The 22,199-nt window shown below is 38.4% G+C and overlaps 1 protein-coding gene across 3 annotated transcripts in view; it reads right to left on the minus strand.

Annotated features, from left to right (window-relative positions):
* The window catches only part of ubr2 (ubiquitin protein ligase E3 component n-recognin 2), a 144,402-nt gene that overhangs the window by 42,249 nt on the left and 79,954 nt on the right, over positions 1–22,199 (minus strand). For all 3 annotated transcript variants that reach the window (XM_072580703.1, XM_072580702.1, XM_072580701.1), the window contains 12 exons: positions 20,070–20,135; positions 19,465–19,587; positions 17,911–17,974; positions 17,470–17,594; positions 14,036–14,088; positions 13,822–13,924; positions 9,552–9,600; positions 8,492–8,646; positions 6,021–6,123; positions 5,640–5,749; positions 1,537–1,617; positions 94–275 (listed from right to left, as the gene is read on the minus strand). In XM_072580703.1, the coding sequence (XP_072436804.1) occupies positions 94–275; positions 1,537–1,617; positions 5,640–5,749; positions 6,021–6,123; positions 8,492–8,646; positions 9,552–9,600; positions 13,822–13,924; positions 14,036–14,088; positions 17,470–17,594; positions 17,911–17,974; positions 19,465–19,587; positions 20,070–20,135 (1,214 nt within the window). The remainder of the gene's footprint in view (positions 1–93; positions 276–1,536; positions 1,618–5,639; positions 5,750–6,020; positions 6,124–8,491; positions 8,647–9,551; positions 9,601–13,821; positions 13,925–14,035; positions 14,089–17,469; positions 17,595–17,910; positions 17,975–19,464; positions 19,588–20,069; positions 20,136–22,199) is intronic.

Below are 22,199 nucleotides of genomic sequence, written 5' to 3' on the forward strand. Positions count from 1 at the left end.
AGACAACAGTACAATTTTCCTTTCAAAGTTACTACAATATACATTGAAACAAGCAAATGCCTGATATATGTACTAAAGACCCTGTTGGTTTACCTGTTGTCAGGGGCTGTGGAAGATGAAGCTTCTAGTTCTTCTATTGTCTGTTGAAATAACTCTCTATTTTCATCAATAAAATGTCTCTGCATTTCTGACATCTGGGCCAATATCTTCTCTCTTCGCAGCCGGGCAATTTCAGCTTTCCGCTTCCTATCTGCTTTATCTTTATCTCGTGAACACTACAAAAAAGATGATTAACAGAATGACCTAATAAAAAAGTTCGTAAAGTAATAATTTCGATCTCAAAGGCAAGTGAAGGGGCAGTTTACTGAAAGGCAGAAGAGAAAGGCTCGCTGCAGTAATGTTAAGCATTCTTACTTTTTTGTTTAAATGGTTCAGTCAGACAAATGAAATTATCTATTTTCAATACAATCCAATACCTTGCCATTGCAAGCATTTTCTAGTACACAAATTTATAACTTTATCTAATATAAAAGCAATTACATTACAGACATCCAAAAATGCTAATCAATATTAGAAATGTAAACAAACTTGCAATGAGCAATTTTATTAATTTAAATGTAAATCACACTTCTTTCAATGGGTCAGACAACTTGGTGAAGACTTAAGTCAGCCAAAAAAGGTCTCAAAACCACATATGGTTTTTGGTTCTGAATTAGTAGCTGTAAGTAGCTGGATGTTGTTACTTCTGGTTTCATAGACTTGGACGCCTGAAGAGTAAACACCAGAGATCCTGCTCTCGATGTTCTTAAGATATTTATGTTGATATCACATGCACTGTGATAATTCCTGCAAATTAACATCAAACTGATGTTGCACACCAAAGTACAAACAAATGTATATTTAGAAGGAATAGTGGGGCCTGTTGATGATATTAACACTGCAGCTTTTGAAATAGCCAATGCCTCCAGCAGACGCCAGAAAGGAGGGAAAAAAAAATCACAAATCTAAATGAAAACTTGGAATGTAATAAATGATAGGAAGACACCATTGGCAGGGGAAATTTCGACCAGATCCTATTATTAAAATGAAAACCATAAATTACACAAATCCTGCTTTTTGTTACTGAAAAAGTCATTTACTATTAACAAATACTTTTGAAGGATTACAGTATTTTTTGTGCTTCAGCAAACATTTTGGAAACGACCTTAAAATTTAATGTTAAAAATCACACAATACCAGGTTTATAGTCCAACAGGTTCAACTGGAAGCACACTAACTTTCGGAGCAACACTCCTTCATCAGGTGAAAGTGGAGCCCTTCACTATCACCTGATGAAGGAGCGTCGCTCACAAAACTAGTGTGCTCCCAATTGAACCTGTTGGACTATAACCTGGTGTTGTGTGATTTTTAACTTTGTACACCCCAGTCCAACACCGGCACCTCCAAATGATTAAAATTTAATGGCTGCATTGAGCCTTGCTTTCTCCTCCAAGAAAGAAATGTGTTAAGTGGTTCACTGTTAAGGCATTATCTTACCTCTTCCATGCCATGCCCTTCTGTTTCTAGAATAGGGGCCGAATTGCTTCGTTCTCTCATCTTTTTAACAGTTCCAAAAAGCTTTAAAACAAAATTCAGTCTTTTCAGAATTGAAAACAAATTAAAAATCCATTTTACAACTGTAATGTTAACACCCAATTCTTGCCTTCCACGTTTCTTAAAGTTATGCAACCACAGCAGTAATATACTGGTGTGTGTTGTTTCAGGTCTCCCAAATTAAAAAGGTAACTGGGTACAGAATGCATATTCAAATAAAAGGCAGATAATCAGTGGAAGAGTACAATTCAAAAAGGAATTCAAAAAGAAAATTAATTTTAATGTTTTATTGAGAGTTTTTGGACCATCTGAAATAAGGCTATCAAAAACAATGATTTCCACCACCCCCATTCCAATTATCTAAGCAATAAGTAATTGTATGAGCAACAAAGCTATGGACCGTACAATATAGCCCCAGCAGAAAACTATTGTTGCCAAATTTCCTATTTGCATCTATGTTACGTGTAAAACAAAGCAGCAAGTTTTACTATTGGTCCATGCATTAACTTCAAAGAATATTACAAATTAAAGGTATGCTTCAATCAATTACATCACTAAAATACAAGGTTATCTTCACACAAAGATGACACAAAATCAGGGTGCATTTTGTAATTGCTTTCAGGTTAAGTACTGAAATCAGTCAAGATTTTCTCTCCCAATGGATAACAAGCTTTTTGTTTGAAAAGTTGTTCTATCTTTATACGGTACTTGAAAGACTGGGACTACCATCATTGCAAAATGGAACATCTCTCCCCAAACGTTTACATAATATATTGGAATATGTTAAATAAGAAAGGCATTACAATTTGCAGGCGTCTACTTCATGAAATGCACAATTTGCTTAGTTTGCATAATTGCCATAGAAATCACTGCTATTCAGTTGCAGCAAATTGTTAAGAAAAATAATCAATGAGAAGTATTTAGTTTCAAAATGTTTCTTAGCTTTGAATTCTGATTATTTCGGATGAAACTCTTAACTGGGCATTAATTATCCACTGAATTATTGACGGTGGAAAAGCATTCATGAGCTTTCCTGTCCAGACTTAATCATGTAGTGGTTGGAGGATACAGATAGTTCTCCACTCACGATCACACAAATACCTAACACAAAATACAGCACAGCCTGAATGAAGGTTTAAATCATATTTATTAATGAAACAAAAGCAAACTTAACACATTAGATTGAAAAAATATTGTTAATGCAGGGACAGAGATCATCATTATCTTCACCACCTTCAGGTGCAGTTGAGGTTGCAAAAGTAGGTGATTGATTGGTCCTCTTACTGTTTCTTGGGGGTTGGTTTAGATTGAAAGATATGCAGGTACAAGAACAAACTAGAAAGGCAAATGGTGTGTATAAGAGTAATGCAATCCTGCAGGAATTATACAGGGTTTATACAGGAATTAAAGAACAATATTCTTGTCTCAAAAGAGACAGCAACAAGCATTAATTAGGTTAATTTTTGAGATGAAGCTGCTCAATGTATAATCGTGTACCTCTCACATGCTCAGACGACAGCTGACATCAGCACATACACAGAATGGCGTGGAGGCTTCAGTGCACGCACATAACGACAGGGAGACTTGGGTGCTGACATAGTTCATGTGCAGAACAGCGCTGAGGCTTTGGCGCTGACATCAGCACATACGCAGAACCAATTGTGCAAAACAATCACTGTTGGAATCATATTATTGCCAACAGAGATAAGCATTCTTGAAAACCCCGTTCCCTAATTCTTCATTGACGCTACAGCTAAATCACACTGCCCAAACATGCTTTATATGAGAACTACCTTCAGTGGGATCCTGACCCCACAACCAACCATCTACTGAATTGCACAACCACTTTAAAATTCACACCAGGGAAGCATGAAGTTTTTCCTGAAGGTTCTGCACATGAATATAGTTAAATGAATGGCTAAGTAGGTGGCAAATGTAGAATAATGTGGGAAAGTGTAGACTTATTCACTTTGTTGCGCAAAATAGCGAAACTGCATATTTTTCCAGTGAGAAACTAGTAAATATTGATCATCAATTGAGATTTGGACATTCTTGGTCACTAAACATACAAGAACAGCATAAACTAGGAAAGCAAATTCCAGGTTGGCCCTTTTTTGAGTTTGGACTACAGCATCAAGCATGCCTTTCAGCAAGTGCACAGAATTTTGACAAAACCACACATGAAGTACTGTATACAGATCTGATGCCATATCCAAAAAGGACATACCTGTCTCAAAATGGGCACCACAAAGGTTAACTAAATTTATCCTAGGATCAGAAGAGTGCCGAAGAAGTAAAGATGGAGTATAAGGGTCCAAAAATTTGTAGAACTAAGAAGCATCAGAACAGCGTGAGGGAATAGACGGACTAGACTAAGATGAGAAATTTCTGCACTCAGTGGATTGTCAAACTTTAGAATTGTCTAACTCAGGGGTTTCTGAAGACTCAGCAGTTTAGAATACTCAAGGAGTCGTCTGATCCATTTTAGACACTAAGAAATGAAAGGGATATGGAGACTGGGCAAGAAAATAGTGTTGAGCTCAACATTCAGCCATGATCTGACTAAATCGCAGAACAGGCTCGAGGGATGACATGACCTACAGTGCTCCTAAATATGTTCTTACTTTCCTATTTGATGAGAATAGTAAGCCTCTGGTACTACAGTTACAAATTGTACTTGACTTTTAGATTTTAGATGCACAATACATCTAAGTTCATTGTTTCAGATCATGATGTATAACAATAAGTTATTTTGCAGACTGTAAATTATAATGTACCTGGCATTCATTTGCTTATCCACTCCATGACAACCCAACTACTTTCCTTTTCAAAAACTGCTGAGTGAGCGAGCGGTTAACATGAGAAAATAGAAATTAACCCATCAAAGACATGGAGTTGCCTGCTCATTTGTTCTGAAGTTGTGGACAAAGCTGCATTTAATGCCCAAACCCAAGTTACTATGAAAAGATGGGGACTAGCTCTCTCTATGACCCTCTTAAGTCTTCATGCTAATGGCGCGCGCGCGCACACACACACACACACACACACACACACACACACACACACACAATCAGACCAAATACCAAAGAAGATCCTTAAGACAGCACCTTCCCACAATTACTTCAGTTTAAAAGGACAAGTGCAGCAGATACATGAGAACATCACATACAAATTTCCCTCTAAATCACTCACCATTCTGACTTGGAAATACATCACAATTCCTTCACTGTTGCTGGGTCAAAATCCTGGAATTACTTGTGGATCAACCATAGCATGTCAACTGCAGTGAGTTAAGAAGGCAGCTCATCACCACCTTCTCAAGGACAACTAAAGACAGGCAATAAGTGCTAGCCTGCGAGTGATGGCTCAAGTCCCACAAATGAACCAAAACAAAAACATGAAATGAAAATTCATATTTGACTGCTATTATATCAACATAGTATTAAGCCTAAGCCATACAAGAATGCTGAAAATGTGTTGCTGGAAAAGCGCAACATGTCAGGCAGCATCGGGCATGAGCCCTTCTCCTGCTTCTTGGATGCTGCCCGACCTGCTGCGCTTTTCCAGCAACACATTTTCAGCTCTGATCTCCAGCATCTGCAGTCCTCACTTTCTCCTCCAATACAAGAGTGCACCAGGAACTACTCTCTCACTTCTTAGTTAAATGGCATTCCCATCAAATTGGGAATGACCTTTTGCATTACATTACCAATTTCACATCAGTGCATATCTGACAGAAGTTTCCTTCTGGTGCAGATGAGGTAGTGTAACAACATTCCATGACATAATAGAAGGGTCAATAAAAAATGACAAATAATGTGGACTTTGACTGTGGCAGTGGCACTGTTAGTTTACAAATCAGCTGAAGAGGTAAAAAGGTACTCTTTCTCACACAGGGAAATAAAAACAAAAACAGACAACAATTTGTGAACAGGATAATTTGTCAATGTCTTCTCCCTTAAAATAGATCTGCTTCCATACAAATCTATTTTCTGATAACATTGAATTAGAACAAAGCAAATCACTTGATAAACACTGGAATATACCTTAAGTATCCATTTGATCATGTCCTTATAAACCTCCAAATGAGGAGAATTCTGCAAGGTTTCCAGCATTGCTAAAATGCTAGGTGCGTTTTCTGGAGCCTCCCCAGGACCTGCCAAATAGTTCCAGAGTAAATTAAAATGTCAATATGCAAAAAACCAACACTTGCATAACTTCACCTGATATAGTACACCTGAATAAAACTGTTTAAGTTATTCTGATGAAATTTCTAGAACTTTTTATGAACACGTGAAGGAAAGATGTGAATCTGGCATAAGAAAGAAAAAAAATTTGAATGACCGAACCAAATGAATAAATGGCACCTGTCTTATCTCAATTATTATTTACCAGGCAACAGAATTTTTGACAGAATCAATACATACATGAAAATTTTGAGGTGAAGGTAAAGGTCACATCACTGTCTGCACTTGCACTTTCTATTTGTTGTTTCTCTTCATTTAAAGCCATTCCAATCAAGTGCAAAACCTATGTGAACAGGATTACGATATAATGAAATTTATCTATTCAAAGTTAATCAAAATAAACAGACATAAGCAATATTAAAGGAAATAGTGCTCATTGATATTTGGTTAATTCCGCCATGGCAAAGTTGTAAGACACAATCCCACATACATACCCTCACAAATTTCTCAATCATAGTCGTGTCTTCATACAAGGTGCCAAGCACTTTCCAAAAAGTACAGAAGTAATAAACAATGTACTTCAAAAACAAGGTCAGCTTCCAAAAGTTATTTGGTTATGGCAGTGAGAGAATTGGAAATGAAGACGACTGACCTCAAACGTATCTAATAGTCAGTACACTGAGACCCCATTATCAGTGATGGAAAATGGACTTCCTGCTGATAAGAACAAAAAATGCAGATACCACTCCTATGTACTTTTCCTATATATCACAAAGAACTGCAATCAGTTTACTGAGGCAGACTGAACGAGACCACGGGCAAAAATATCGGGTCTATGTCTGACCTTGAGAGTACTTGGATCTGCGGGTAGCAAAAGCAGATTCACAAATTGTGAAGACTGAATGTAAACAAAGGTAAATTTATACAACACTCTTCATGTTATTACATCAAACATTCTCATAAAGCATGCCCATGATAAATGTGACTTGAGACTAAAAAGATCCCAGGAGTCTATGTCAGCTTAAATTCATACAAATTCTTCAACTGGGATTTCAATACAAAATGCTAATTAATGCCAGCATGTACATGGAAAATAATTAACAGCAGAAACACAGAAACAGACACTCAGCCCTCAAATATGTTCCAATTTGATTTGATTAGATTAGATTCCCTACAGTGTTGAAACAGGCCCTCGGCCCAACAAGTCCACGCCAACCCTCCAAAGAGTAATCCACCCTCACCATTTCCCTCTGACTAATGCACCAAACACATAGGCAATTCAGCATGGCGAATTCACTGACCTTCACATTGTTGGAGTGTGGGAGGAAATCGGAACACCCGGAAAAACACACACAGACATGGGGAGAACGTGCAAACTCCACACAGACAGTCAGCCAAGGCTGGAATCGAACCTGGGTCCCTGGCGCTGTGAGGCAGCAGTGCTAACCACTGAGCCACCATGCCACCCTGGCTGACTTAACTCCATTATCTGTAGTCAATTTCAATCTTGAGAATTTCAATAACTCATTGAAGATTTTTATTGTACAGTAATGTGAACAATGCTTTGAATTTCATGCTTAACTGGCCAAGCTTGAATTATAAGACTGTACCTAAAAAAACTTAGCCGGTTCCTTTCTGGTGAAATCAACCATGTCACCCCAACTGACTATATTTTACTGACATGCTCCATCAGAACCCACACATATAGCACTAATGCATGTGTTTAATAAACCAATCTCACTTCCACTTTTATGTGAGCAAAACAGAACACACATACACATAGCACTGCTGCCTCACAGCGCCAGAGACCTGGATTCAATTCCCACCTCAGGCAACTGTCTGTGTGGAGTTTGCACATTCTCCCAGTGTCTGTTTGCGTGGGTTTCCTCCAGGTGCTCCAGTTTCCTCCCACAGTCCAAAGATGTGAAGGTTAGGTGAATTGGCTATGCTAAATTGCCCATAGTGTTAGGTGAGGGGGTAAATGAAGGGGAATGGGTCTGGGTGGGTTGCTCTTCGGAGGGTTGGTGAGGACTTGTTGGGCCGAAGGACCTGTTTCCACACTGTAGGTAATCTAATCTAAACACTGTGCCCAAAAACTGGACTCTACTCAACATGTTTTAGAGTACATAGGAGTAAAATCTTGCATTGTAGCTTGCTCTGGAAACAAATTTGGCCCCACTTGCAACACTTTTTCTAAGTTTGGGAGAAGATTTGTAGCTCGGGTCTGGACCAAATGGAAAGAAATTGCATAAATGTTATAACTGGGAAGCAATGTACAATAGAAAAGATGACAAGGAATACAGATGTAACTTTTGACCTCAGCTTTGATAACACCAAAAATCAGGATAGCCTCCCTTTTAGATGAGAGGGTAACAAACTCCAACATTTAAAAGAAATGCAAAGAGTTATTAACAAACTTTTTAATGACTTTTCTTTTGATAAATTCTGCACTATTCCCTCCATTGTGAACTATTTTTCATCCCTATAGCTGTGTAATGAGTCTGCTCCAACATCTTTTTTAATGTTTCAATGTAGGAGGATTAACCACTTTTCTAGAAAGTAGCAGCAAACAAAAAATGCCCCTCTATTTTGCCATCCCAAAACTAGATCAAACTAAAACAAAAGCTTATTTTCAGCTATGAAAAAACGAGATAAATTCCAATCAATGAAACCATCTAACTTTGAAATGCAAAGAGATTATTAAAGCTTACCCTTTGTAACATACTTTCAGTCCAAGCATGTCCATTTGGTTCCACAACCCACTGCAGGACTGTTCTCAAGATATACAGAAAAACATCTGACTGAAGGATGTTTACCAGACTGGCAAACAGGGGGCAAAAATGAGGAAGGACAGGAGGTGGTAGAGCTAAAACAAAGATAGTTTCATGAATATCATTATTGCAAAATGATTTCAACTTGTGCGCACTGGCTACATTTCACGTATAAAAATATTCAAAGTTAATTCATGTCTTTTGGACATGATTGACAACAAAATAAGCTAAATTTGCCTCCACACTCAAAAATACTCTCCCAATACTGCTCAAAAATCATCAGAAAATGAATTTCTGAAAGCACTCAGCAAATGTTGTGTTGAATACCCCAATTCATATAACATAAAATAATCATCTCTTGCCCCTTTCTTGCTTCCTATTGATTGCATCATGCCAGAAAAGGTAGTTAAAAATAGTTCACTGTCTTTACTGAGAATACCTGGTTAAATACATTTAGAGACACAAGCAGTCCTCGAATTGCAAACATGTTCCATTCCCAAGTCTATTCAAATGTCAATTTGCACACAAATCACAGCCATCGTAGGAACAACTGTTTTATATTGTCCTAAGTACAGGCATTATTCATATATCAGATATTTAATATTATACCCGTGTACAGGATCGCGTTCATTACTTGGATGCTTGTAAATCGAGGCCTGCCTGTATATCTGACAATTGTTACTCCTGAAGGTTATAAAGGTAACTCAAACTGCAATTTAGTTGCATAGTATGTGTAACGATCAAGTAATTTCGAAAGGTGCCTGCCTAGATCTCTCTTAATCCTGACGTGATTGATTGGAAAGTGGAGAACTTACTGATCCATCTAATATTAACACAGATCACAATTTTGAATTATCAAATATGGAGGATAGTGAATTAAAGTATAACACAAAGGACTCATGGAGCCACATTAGCTACCGTGTCAACAATAATATGTGAGCAGGCCACCTCCCAATCCAAAATGAAATGAAATAAAATTAACTCCAAAATTTTAACATACCCATGTCTTCTCCATTTTGCTTCCTCAACTTTCTTTGGGCTTCTTCAGCCTAAAGAAAAATAAAACATTGATATGAATTTATTTTTAGTGAGCACATTTCATAAGCACAAGCTTTTAAAAAATAAAAAGCTTTTTTGAAGCCTTGCAAAATATATACTTATAAAAGTAAAGAAAATGTGAAACCTGGACTAAAGAAATACAGTCAACAGTTGTTTGATAAATATTTCATGCGTAGTTTGGAGACACAAATTCAGAAATGCCTCTTCAACTGTGATGGCACAATAATACGTCAATGAGTTCATTATTCAAGTCATACATGTTGAAAAGTGATGGGATAACAACACAGAGTGGGAAAGGGAAGAGCTGAGGAAGTAAAGAATGATGCGACAGTCAGGAAGAACAAGGCTACAAAAGGCAGGGATGATCAAGTTAAGCATCTTTGTCAACTTTTCTTCTGACACCGGATGCTTTAAAATAAATGCTTTCCTTGTCCTTTATGGATAAACATACAAATAATCAATAGAAATAAGCAGAAAATGTTGAAAAACTGTTCCAAAGGAGTCAGTGCTAATAGATATCCTTTTACTTTCCAAGACATGTCTTCACTTTCAGTTGCCAAGGTCTAAGACCACAGAAGATGTCTGTTTATAATTGACTAGCTGTGATTTGTCACGACAGGACCAAGATTGCTCGGCTTTCAGAGAAAAAGATCTTAATAAAAATTAAGTTACAAAAGCTTATAAATGTGATGAAAATATTTTCTTTGACTTGAGGTCAAAGAGGGGAATGCATTTTTGATTGCGTTCAGCAGAATTTTCTACAGTAGTGTGTGTAAAGTTCAACAAGAACAGAGGCACTGTTCTTGGGAATGAGGTGAAAAAAGTAGATCAATGTCAGTGGCACAGCATTGTAGGCCATAGATTCTTACATCACGAGGCTTAAGATGACAGTGTTATACGGCAATCCATAGTAAGAATGATTAACTGGCAAAGAGCTAACTTCATACTGTAGCAAGGACGGAACAGTACTGAATAAACTGGAACCAAAGACTGTTCAGCTTCAGGTTTTCCAGTCAATATGTTACCCTCAAAGAGCAGATGGCACAAATACAGTGAAAATACACCCTCAAGAGGGAAAAGCAGTGCAAATGAATTCTCCAGCTCCCCGGGTGAAAACTAAAATAGAACTCAGATAAAGAAGAAAAGCATGCTTATTCATAGTGTCAAGTCGAAAATAAAATTGAGAAACAAGTCGAATAAAACATGTATAGTAAGGAGTAGAAAAAGTAAGAGGAGCAAAAAGGGATTATGAAAAGAGACTGGCAACTAACATAACAGAGAACCCAAGTCTTTATCAGGCTCGCAAAAAGTAAAAGGGTGGTTAAAATAAAAACAATTAGAAATCAAAAGGTGGACTGACTCATGGAGGTTGGGGGCACAGCTGAGCTACTAAAAGGAGTATTTCACATTTGTCTTGACCAAGGAAGTAGATGGTACGCAAACCATGGCTAACAGAAGAGGAAACCCGAGAAGGGTTCAAAATTGATAAGGAAGTGATATTGAAAAAAGCTGACAGCACTTGAAGAATTAGTAAGATGCCAGGACCAGAGGACATGCATCCAAGGTTATCAGAAGAGACAGTGGAACATGCAGAGGCATTGGTCATAATGTTTCAATCTTCACCGAACTTAGGGGTGGTGCAAGAGGACTAGAGAATTCAATAAATTATGCCCTTACACAAAAAATATTTTGAGAACAAGCCCAGCAACTGCAGACCAGTTCATTTTATTTTGACAGTGGGAAAGCATCAAGAAACAAAATTTGTGATAAAATTAATAGACACATGGAAAAATGTGGATCAATTGGCAGTATTCAGCATCAAATTCCAAATGGAAAATCATGATAAGTTAATTTGCCGAAATCCTTTGAAGAGCTCACAGACTGGATTGATGATGGTAATGCTGATGTGGTGCTCATACACTTTCAAAAGACATTCAAATACAGTGCCACACAACAGACTTTTGAGAAAAGTTATAATTCATGAAATAACAGAAACTGCATTAACATGGATACAAAATTGACCAAATTAAAAAGAACAGAGACTAGTGATTAATGGAGAATTTCCATGATGGAGTAAGGAAAATAGTGAAGTGTTCCATAATCAATATTTAGACTCTTGCTTTTCCTGATTTATACTAATGACCTAGATTTTGGGAGTGCAGCAGACAACTTCGAAATTTGCAAATGTCACAAAACCTAGAAGCATTCTAAGTTCTGAAGAGGACAGTGCAGAACTTCAAGTGGGCAATGTCAAGTTGGTGGAGTAGTCAGATGAGGTTCAATCCAGAGAACTATGAGGTGATACCTTTTAGAAGAAAGATTACGGCCAGTGAGTATAACAAAGGGTGTGCAGAAACAGAGAGGCATGGGTATACATGCACATAGGTCCTTGAAGGTGGCAGGATAGATAGAAAAGGCGGTTAATAATATAGATTGTATTTTTTTTTTCAAAAACTGCTATCTGAAATGAGAAAAAGCTATTTTAAAATCAGTATCTGAAAGTGTGCCTGCAGCTTTGAGAAGCAAGTAACCTGATACCCATGCCAGGCATTGTGTTAACAAGTATTTGTACAAGTAGTAATTGAAATCTGTCTCACAGACAACGCGGTGCATTGATGCAGCTTTTTTTGGCAACGAGAAGTTGACTGGTCTATGGGTTAGTCATCAGTTATCAATGACAGAGATCTTTTTATCTCCAAAAGCTAAACAGCTTGGAGCTGGGAAAATGTAACAAAGTAAATATTCATTTCTCCTTGAGCTCAGCAGCAATCTCTTTCTTCTCTGCAATCAAAATTCATTTTAAACCTACAGCAAATCAGTTTATCTTTCCTGTAACAATTATTGTAAATTGTGATTTTTAACTAATCAGGGAAAGACACCTGATGCAATTTGCTGGCCGACAGAACAAGTATGAGGATCTTCTCAACAGAACCTGGGAACAAAGACCCATTTTTCTCCTCAGTCTAAAACCTACTTTACCCTGTCTATTTGCGTATGTGCAAAAGGGACTCTCTAGTGAATTAGAGTTTTAATTAGTACAGTGTACCATTAAATGCTGATGGCTTGTATGTGTTTACCTGTAACAGACATCTAATTATTTGTTACAAATATTGTGATTCTTTAGTCCAGAAATCTTATCCATGCTCTCTCTTAATCTGGTTTGAAAGTCGGGTAAAGTGGGGAACATGGCATTCTTTAGAAATCTTTATCTTTTGTGATGACTCCAGAAACAACAGTGCATAATTTCCAGCACACTACCCTAGTTAGTTGTGACAATAAAGCACCAGTAAATGACACTTCATTCACAGGGGAAGAGAATTCAAAAATAGGAGGTTTTGCTGAATCGCCCAGACACTAGTTAGGTCTCAGGTAGAATACTATGGAAGCTACATTTTAGGAAAGATGGGAACATATTTGACCATGCAGAAGGGTTTCTGAGAATGGTTCGAGGGATGACTCACATCAGTTGTGGAGAAAGGCGGGAAAAGAGAAGACTCTCCTTGTATGAAAAAGGCTAGAAAGACATTTGCCTCAAGTTTTCAAGTTGTGAGATCTAATCAGATTTGACAAGGGGAAACAATTCCCACTCATCAAAGGATCAAGATCAACTGGGCACAGGTTTCACATTTAGCAAATGATGTAAATGCAGAGAGAGAAAAGAAACATTTTCACATGGCAAGTGATTAAAGTCTGGAATGTGTTGCTTGGAGATGGAGGCAAGTTCAATCAAGACAGTCAAGATGATCTAAACAGAAATAATGCAGAGTTTTGGGAAAAGATTGGGAGAATGGCATTAAGCCATGATGCCCACTCAGAGCTGATGCAAACATAATAGGCCAAGCAGCCTCTTCACAATGACATAATTTTATGATATTGAAAAAAAACGATGAGATACATGATTAGAAGGGGAATATTTCATGTTGAGAACTATAGTTTTGGTGCTCCTTATTTTGTCATCTGTACACGTCTGATTTGGCTTTAACTTATGCCAATTGAAAAAAAAAATTACTCAACCTGTTCAGACATGTGATGACTGTCCTTCACGGCAGGTGGGACCTGAAACAGACCTCTGGCCCAGAACATGACAAACACTATTACAGCAACAAGACCCTTTCACTATTAAATACCTTCAATTAATAGTTGAAGTATTGATGTGCGTACCTTCCAGATTCATTCTATATTAAATGGATTTAACTTTTAGATGTAATTACCTTGGATTGGTCGGCCCTAGAATAATGATAGAAGAAGACATTAAATTCCTTGGCACATTCAGGTTTTAGCTCATAAAGCCCTCTTCCCGTTAATCCTGGCTTCCTGTGACAGAAAAGTAAAGGGATTAAAGCACTAGTAGGCATACAAGTAACAACAAGGTTAATTCAATTCAGTATTCAACTAATGCCCCCTTTCACGGAGTTCTATACTTACTTGAACGAGGCTACAGATTCAATAACCTTTTCCATTCCGGTCTCTTTGTTCTCCTAAGAGGGAAAAGAATCAGCAGGATGTACATCACTTACTGAACTGATTACTCAATTATATATGTTTTAATGCTAGGTATCCTAATCTCCATTTCATTTTGGGACCATAAAATGTTCATGCATCAAATTATCTTTTATCTATATATTTGTATGGTCTTGACCAGGTTAGGAGGGGTGAATTGATTCATTCCCTTCTCCTATTTTGTTGTGGCCACAACAGACTTGGCTAGTTGACACTGTTGATTTAATATGTTTATAAATTGTAGCTCAATTACTATATTAGAAACAAGACAGTAAGGTTCCTCAGTTAACAAGAGTTAGGTTTCATTTTTTAAAAAGGCTCAAGCAAATATGTGGGAAGTATTAAAAAAAGATTTATCACAGATCACTATTTTGGGTAAGTAATAGTTAAAGTTAGCAAAATGAATTAGTGACAGATTGCCCAAATGTTAGTCTGTAGCTGAAGGAATTTCCACAAGTTACGTTTCTATCAACATCCCCTCTAACAGGGCATTGGATAGGCATATGGAGGATAGTGGGCTAGTGTAGGTTAGGTGGGCTTGGATCGGCGCAACATCGAGGGCCAAAGGGCCTGTACTGCGCTGTATTTTTCTATGTTCTATGTTCTATAATAGTTGTTTTCGGTGGCTGGACCTCTGAGGTCCGAGAACAGCAGCAACTTCCAAAACCAGACGTTAATGCACTGGCATGCCAATCATGTCAATTACAGCTAAGCTGCGCAGCTTAGAGAGAACACTGATCACATGTGATTGGTTCTTCTGGAGACAGTGGCGTAGATTCAAACTTCTCATTTATGAATGCTGCATTCAAAGGGACCAGGTCTTTCAATAAATTTACAACTCTGAAACACTGATGAAGGGGGTTTTCCTGGGGGTTCAAGACTATTGCTTCTGTGGGAGATGTTATGTGTGTTTTAAATGAAACTATTTTACACCTCCAACTTGATTGAGTCTTTTGAAGTGACGAAGAAGATTGATGAAGGCAGAGCAGTAAACGTTGTCCATATGTACTTCAGCAAATTGCTCAACAAGGGTGCGATGGTCAACTGGTTGGTAAAGTTAGATAACATGAGATCCAGGGGAGCAAGCCAAATGGATACAAAATTGGCTTGAAGGCAGGAGACAGAAGATGGTGCTACAGGGTTGTTTTACGGACGGGAGGCCTATAAACGGTGGTGCGCCACATGAGGGATTGGTGCTGGCCCACTGCTTTTCATCATTTATATAAAAGATATGAATATGAATATCAGAGGCATGGTTACTAAGTTAGAGGATGACACCAAAATAAGTGGTGGAATGAATAGTTCAAAAGGTTACCTCAGAATACAACAGGACCTTGATCAGATGGGCCAATGAGTGGGAGATGAGAGATACTAGTTTAATTTAGATAAATTTGTATTCTGGTAAGGCAAACCAGGGCAGAACTTATACAGTTCATGGTAAGATCCCGGGGAGTGTTGCCAAACAAAGACACCTGGGAGTTTAGATGCATAGTTTCTTGAAAGTGAAGTCACAGGGAGACAAATTGGTGAAGGCACACTTGCCTTCATTGGTCCGAATATTGAGTAAAGGATTTAGGACATTATGTTGCTTCTGTATAGGTCATTGGTGAGACCACTTTTAGAGTACGGTGTGCAATTCTGGTTCCCTTTCTCCAGGAAGGATGTCATTGAACTTGAGAGATGCTGAAAAGATTTACAAGGGCGTGGCCAGGATGTGAGGCTGAATAGGGTGGGGCATTTTCCCAGGAGTGTTGAAGGTTGAAGGGTGACTTTATAGAGGCTTATGAAATCATGAGGCTAAAGGATAGTACAAATAGCCAAGGCCTTTTTCCTGGGGTGGGGGTATCCAAAACTAGAGGGCATTAGTTTAAATTGAGAGGGGCAAGATTTTAAAAAGTCCTCATGTGTAACTTCTTCAAGCAGAGGTTGGTGTGTGTATGGAATGAACTGTCCAAGGCAGATACAATTGCAACATTTAAAAGGTATTTGGATGGGACATGAATCGGAGAAGTTTAGAGGGCAATGAGCCAAATGCTGGCAAATGGGACGAGATCAGATAGGGATGTACAGTCCGTATGGACAAGTTGGACTGAAGGTCTCTTTGTGTGCTCTCTGACTCAATGCGACTTCTCTGAAAGTGTTGCAGGTTCAATCCATTCAAGCAGTTTACTTTCATTGCAAATGTAACCTTTTTGCTGCAGAAAGTAGTGCCCTTGCTTTTGAAAGGTTTTCTCTTCATGAAGTTCAAGACACATGCATGTCCAGCTGATTATATTGTAAATTCATGAAGCAAAACATCTATCCATTGACATTAAGTTTTTTTTTAAGATAACATTTCCATAACAACACAGGTTAGGAAGATTTCCAGAACAAAATGATCAACAAACTATGGAACATGATGGCACTGAAACATAAATTTATTGGTCTGTGCTGAACCAGACAATTCCAATCAAGATAGTGGTGGCATTCGTGTCTCCTAATTTGGGCTCCAATCCATGATAATAACCATGACATATCAGTTAACAATTAGATTAGATTACTTACAGTGTGGAAACAGGCCCTTCGGCCCAACAAGGCCACACCGCCCCGCCGAAGCGCAACCCATCCATACCCCTACATCTACCCCTTACCTAACACTACGGGCAATTTAGCATGGCCAATTCACCTGACCTGCACATCTTTGGACTGTGGGAGGAAACCCACGCAGACACTGGGAGAATGTGCAAACTCCACACAGTCAGTTGCCGGAGGCGGGAATTGAACCCAGGTCTCTGGCGCTGTGAGGCAGCAGTGCTAACCACTGTGCCGCCATAGGTTGTAGCTGATTGGCTGATGCCCCTGCAGTGAACATACAGAACTTTACACTTACAGTACAAAAGGGATGAACAGGGAGAATTCAGAAGAAAAAAAACTGGCAGGAAATGAATCAAACCCTGAGACACAAATCATTCATGCAAGATGATAAACATTTTTCTTATTTTCACAAGAGTCGTAGAGCTCTACCGGACAGAAAAATCTGCGTCAGCCAAAAATAACCACCTTTTATAATCCGATTTTCCAGCTTTTGGCCCAAACATACGTCTTAGCATTGCTAATGGACATCTATATATTTCTTAAATGTTACAAGAGTTTCTGCCTCTACAAATCTTAAAGGCAGTGAGTTCCAGATTCTCACCTCCTTCGGGATGAAAACAAAATATCTTCACCTCCTCTAAACTTCCTGCCCATAAGATTAAACCTTATCAAAAGACTTGCTGAAAGCCTTTCTGAAAGTCATACCAGAAAGAAATAAGAATGTGATGTCGAATTAACATGCATGCAGACAACATGGTCAATCATTGTACAAATACTGTACTCACATCTTCAGGCAATGCTTTAACTAATTCACTGTGTGCCATTGGCCTTATACATAGCTGATGAACAATTTCACGCTTCAGCTCATCTTCAGCAGACACCTGACCCACTCCCGCAGTATATCTCTCTCCTGAACAACAAAGATAAAATAATACTCACTAAAGTTAAGGCTGCAATGAGAAATAAGCATAATTAATGTCATGTGTGAAACTAGATTTCTTTCTCCACCTAGAGCATCTTTACTTAGTTCACACCAGATATTAGTCAACAAAAGAGAAAGCCTGTTAGAAAGGAGCTCTATTCCTCATAATGCTATCTTAAATGAACTGAAGAAATAAAGTTACTCCTCCTCTCCTGGCATTAAATTATGTCAAGCTGAGTCAAGCGACAAGCGTCAAATGTGAGAAAACATCTTGAGTAATCATTGCAAAAAATGTGCATCTTACCAACCACCATTATGATCAAGTGAAGCATTTCTTCTATCAGAGTATTGTTTTGTTGCAGGACATCCTGAAAATGTAAAGTTTAATAAGAATGCAGAGTAATTAATACCCTCAGTAATAAACTTCCATATGAAATGTAAAAATGGAAAACAAACAAAGAGTCTTATCCCTACTTCCAGACTTTGAACAAACTTGACACTTGGAAAGGCAAGGACTGATTAGGGATAGTCAGCATGGCTTTGTGCGTAGGAAATCATGTCTCACAAACTTGACTAAGATTTTTCAAGAAGTTACAAAGAGGATTGATGAGGGCAGAACAGTAGATGTGATCTATATGAATTTCAGTAAGGCATTTGACAAGGTTGCCCATGGTGGACTGGTAAGCAAGGTTAGATCACATGGAATACAGGGAGAACTTGTCATTTGGATACAGAACTGGCGTAAAGGTAGAAGACAGAGGGTAGTGGTGGAGGGTTGCCAATACTATGAAACAGGGTTTGGTGTTGGGTCCATTGCTTTTCGTCATTTATATAAATAATTTGGATGTGAACAGTTAGTAAGTTTGCAGACAACACCAAAATTGGAGTTGACAGCGAACAAGGTTATCTCACAGTTCAACGGGATCTTGATTAGATGGGACAATGGGCCGAGGAGTGGCAGATGAAATTTAATTTAGATAAATGTGAAGTGCTGCGTTTTGGAATAGCAAATCAGAGCAGGATTTATACATTTAATGGTTCGGTCCTGGAGGGTATTGCCGAAGAAAGATACCTTGGAATGTAGTTCATAATTCCGTGAATGTAAAGGCACAGGTAGATAGGATAGTGAAGATGACATGTGGTATGTTTTGCTTTATTGGTCAGAGCATTGAGTATAGGAGTTGGGAGGTCATGCCGCAACTGTACAGGACATTGGTTAGGCCACTGTTGGAATATTGTGTGCAGTTCTAGTCTCCTCCTTATCAGAAGGATGTTGTGAAACTTGAAAGGTATCAGAAAAGATTTACAAGGATGTTGCCAGGTTTGGAGGATTTGAGCTATAGGGAGAAGCTGAATATGCTGGGGCTGTTTTCCTTGGAGCGCCGGAAGCCGAGGGGTGACCTTATAGGGGTTTATAAAATTATGAGGGGCATGGACAGGATAAATAGACAAAGTCTTTTCCCTGGAGTGGAGGAGTCCAGAACTAGAGGGCATAGATTTACGGTGAGAGGGGAAAAATATAAAAGGGACCAAGGGGGAAACATGTTCACGCAGAGGGTGGTGCGTGTGTGGAATGTGCTGCCAGAGGAAGGTGATGGAGGCTGGTACAATGACAGCATTGAAAAAACAACTGGATGGGTATATGAATAGGAAGGGTTAAAGGGATATGGGCTAAGTGCTGGCAAATGGGACTAGACTAGGTTAGGATATCTGGTCAGCATGGACGAGTTGGACCAAAGGATCTATTTCCATGCTGTACATTTCTATGAGTCTATACTTAAGCAACATAAAGAAATGCACTGGGATTGTCATTTTTCTGAAGAAGAATTTTTGATTAAGAAAAGCTTTTCTACTTCACCTTGTTGGTGTGTTCAGAATTAAATCTTTTGCCATAGTCAGGACTATTGAATATATGATATAACTCAAATCGACAAAGCATAATCATTAGAAAATGATTTGGATCCATCATTGATGCTCCAGCCTGAAAAAACAAAATGTACAACAGCATTTTTGACAATTTTATAACATCCATGAATACATCACAAACTCCAAATATCCAGAGGCAGAGAAATCAAGAACGTTCATATGCGACTAAACCAAAGAATAACTGGGCAGTAATGGTGCATTCAGACTGTTGCCAAACACAGCTCTTCTGAAGGTAACAAACCTGCACTGTAGATGGCAAAGTAATACAGTTGCCCAACATTCTAAACCATCCAACCCATCTTTTACAGATGAAAAATGATTTAAACATCAGAAATTGGTACAGATCATCCAAGTAATGCTGGACGTTTGTGTCACCAACTACAAAATCACAAAGCACAGATTTAAGACAAATGCATTCAATTTAAATGTTGCAGAAGGCCAAAATCCTTTGCAAATAACTATTCTAAACTATATGATACTGTTTGAAATGTCATTCCTGTCATTTTGGAATACTTTAGCTGGGATGAAGGCTCTTACCTGGAGCATTATTAAGTCTTTATCATACATTTCCACTCTGCATTTCACATTGTGATAATAATAGATCTAGAAAAAAACAGCAAAAAGGACAAAGTATTTGACAGTTCAATGATTTGTGGGCTACAGAAACACTTTTATATAACATAGAGGATTTTCTAAATAAACAGCCAAAATTTAGAAAATCCTCTATGTTGCTCTCAGGTTCATATCTTGAATATTAAAACTTCTCTTGTATTTAGGATGTGATAACCATTGTTATATTATTGTTTCAATCCCACGGGAAGAGGCTGGCATAGGGACTATATCTTATTTCATGTTTCATAATTTGGTACGACTACCAATGTTCTAATGGGACATTCAAGAGGTTCTCATGCTGACAATCTTCTCTTTTCCAAATCAATTTATTTTGTAATGAATTGAAGGGAATAAATTAGTCAGATGAGTAGTGAGCTAATACAATACACAGACAAACAAACCAGCTTATCGGTCCAATGAGAAAAGTGGCCAACTGGTAACAATTAACCCAATGGTTCAACTCCCATTATGGTAGCTGATGGAATTTGAGTTCAATGAATAAAAACAAAATTAAAAGCTCATCTAATATTGACTAAACAATCTTGTTAATTGTTATGAAAATCCATCTGCTCCACTAGTGTCCTCAATGGAAGGAAACTTGCTGTTCTTAGTTGGTCTGGCTGACATGTGACAATAGACCCAATCTCCAGAACCACAATGTGGTTGACTTGGTCCTCTGAAATGGCTTAACAAGCAGTCATCTGTATAAAACCAAACCAAAAGAATCAAATTGGACAGACCACTCTACTGTGAGCAAAGCATCATAACTGACAATGGTAAACTCTGCCAAGACAACCATACTATATCCTACTTCCTAACACGAGGTCTTGTGCCAAAACCTTGACACTTGTTGTTTAGACAAGTCAAACAATAACAGTCAAATGCATCATAAGTGCAATAAAGATACTATCTTTGATGCCACCATTACCATTCTGGGTATCCTGCTCCACCACCAGAGGTGGTATACAGTTGAACAGAGCTGCTCTGAGTGCACTCAACTTTGACACAAGAATGCACAAAGTCTCAAGACATCACATGAACCACAGACAAGGCAACCACTTATTGATTACCACGAATAGCAGTTCAAAAGGTGGCTCAGTACCATCTGCTCAAGGGCAATTTGAGACGGAGAATAAATTCTGGTCAAGTCCACAATACTCATAATTCTGCACCAATAACAAAAGGTCAGATATAATTGCACATAGAATTCTATTGTCCCCTATAAAATTTGGAACCTTATATAAATACTTGTATGCTCATTTATAACCAAAACATTGTTAATGGCCCAAAACCAGGTCATAATGCTTAAAGAAATACATATAATCAGCAAGTAGCCAACAAAACTACACCACAGATTCTTTTAACAATGGTAAACTCTGCCAAGACCACCATACTATATGGTATTGGGGGCAAAGTACTGACTTGGATTGAAAGTTGGTTGGCTGACAAGAAACAAAGTAGTGATAAACGGCTCCCTTTCGGAATGGCAGGCGGTGGCCAGTGGGGTACTGCAGGGATCAGCGCTGGGACTGCTGCTTTTTACAGTATATATTAATGATATAGAAGATGGTATTAGTAATAACATTAACAAATTTGCTGATGATACAAAGCTGGGTGGCAGGGTGAAATGTGAGGAGGATGTCAGGAGATTACAGGGTGACCTGGACAGGTTAGGTGAGTGAACAGATGCATGGCAGATGCAGTTTAATGTGAATAAATGTGTGGTTATCCACTTTGGTGGCAAGAACAGGAAGGCAGATTACTACCTAAAAGGAGTCAAGTTAGATAAAGGAGCAGTACAACAAGATCTGTGTGTTCTTGTACACCAGTCAATGAAGGCAAGCATGCAGGTACAGCAGGTAGTGAAGAAAGCGAAGCATGCTGGCCTTCATAACAAGAGGGATTGAGGATAGAAGCAAAGAGGTTCTTCTGTAGCTGTACAGGGCCTGGTGAGACCGCACCTGGAATATTGTGGGCAGTTCTGGTCTCCAAATTTGAGGAAAGACATTCTGGCTATTGAGGGAGTGCAGCGTAGGTTCACAAGGTCAATTCCTG

The sequence above is a fragment of the Chiloscyllium punctatum genome, chromosome 11 (genome assembly GCF_047496795.1).
Source record: "Chiloscyllium punctatum isolate Juve2018m chromosome 11, sChiPun1.3, whole genome shotgun sequence".
Taxonomy (NCBI): Eukaryota; Metazoa; Chordata; class Chondrichthyes; order Orectolobiformes; family Hemiscylliidae; genus Chiloscyllium; species Chiloscyllium punctatum.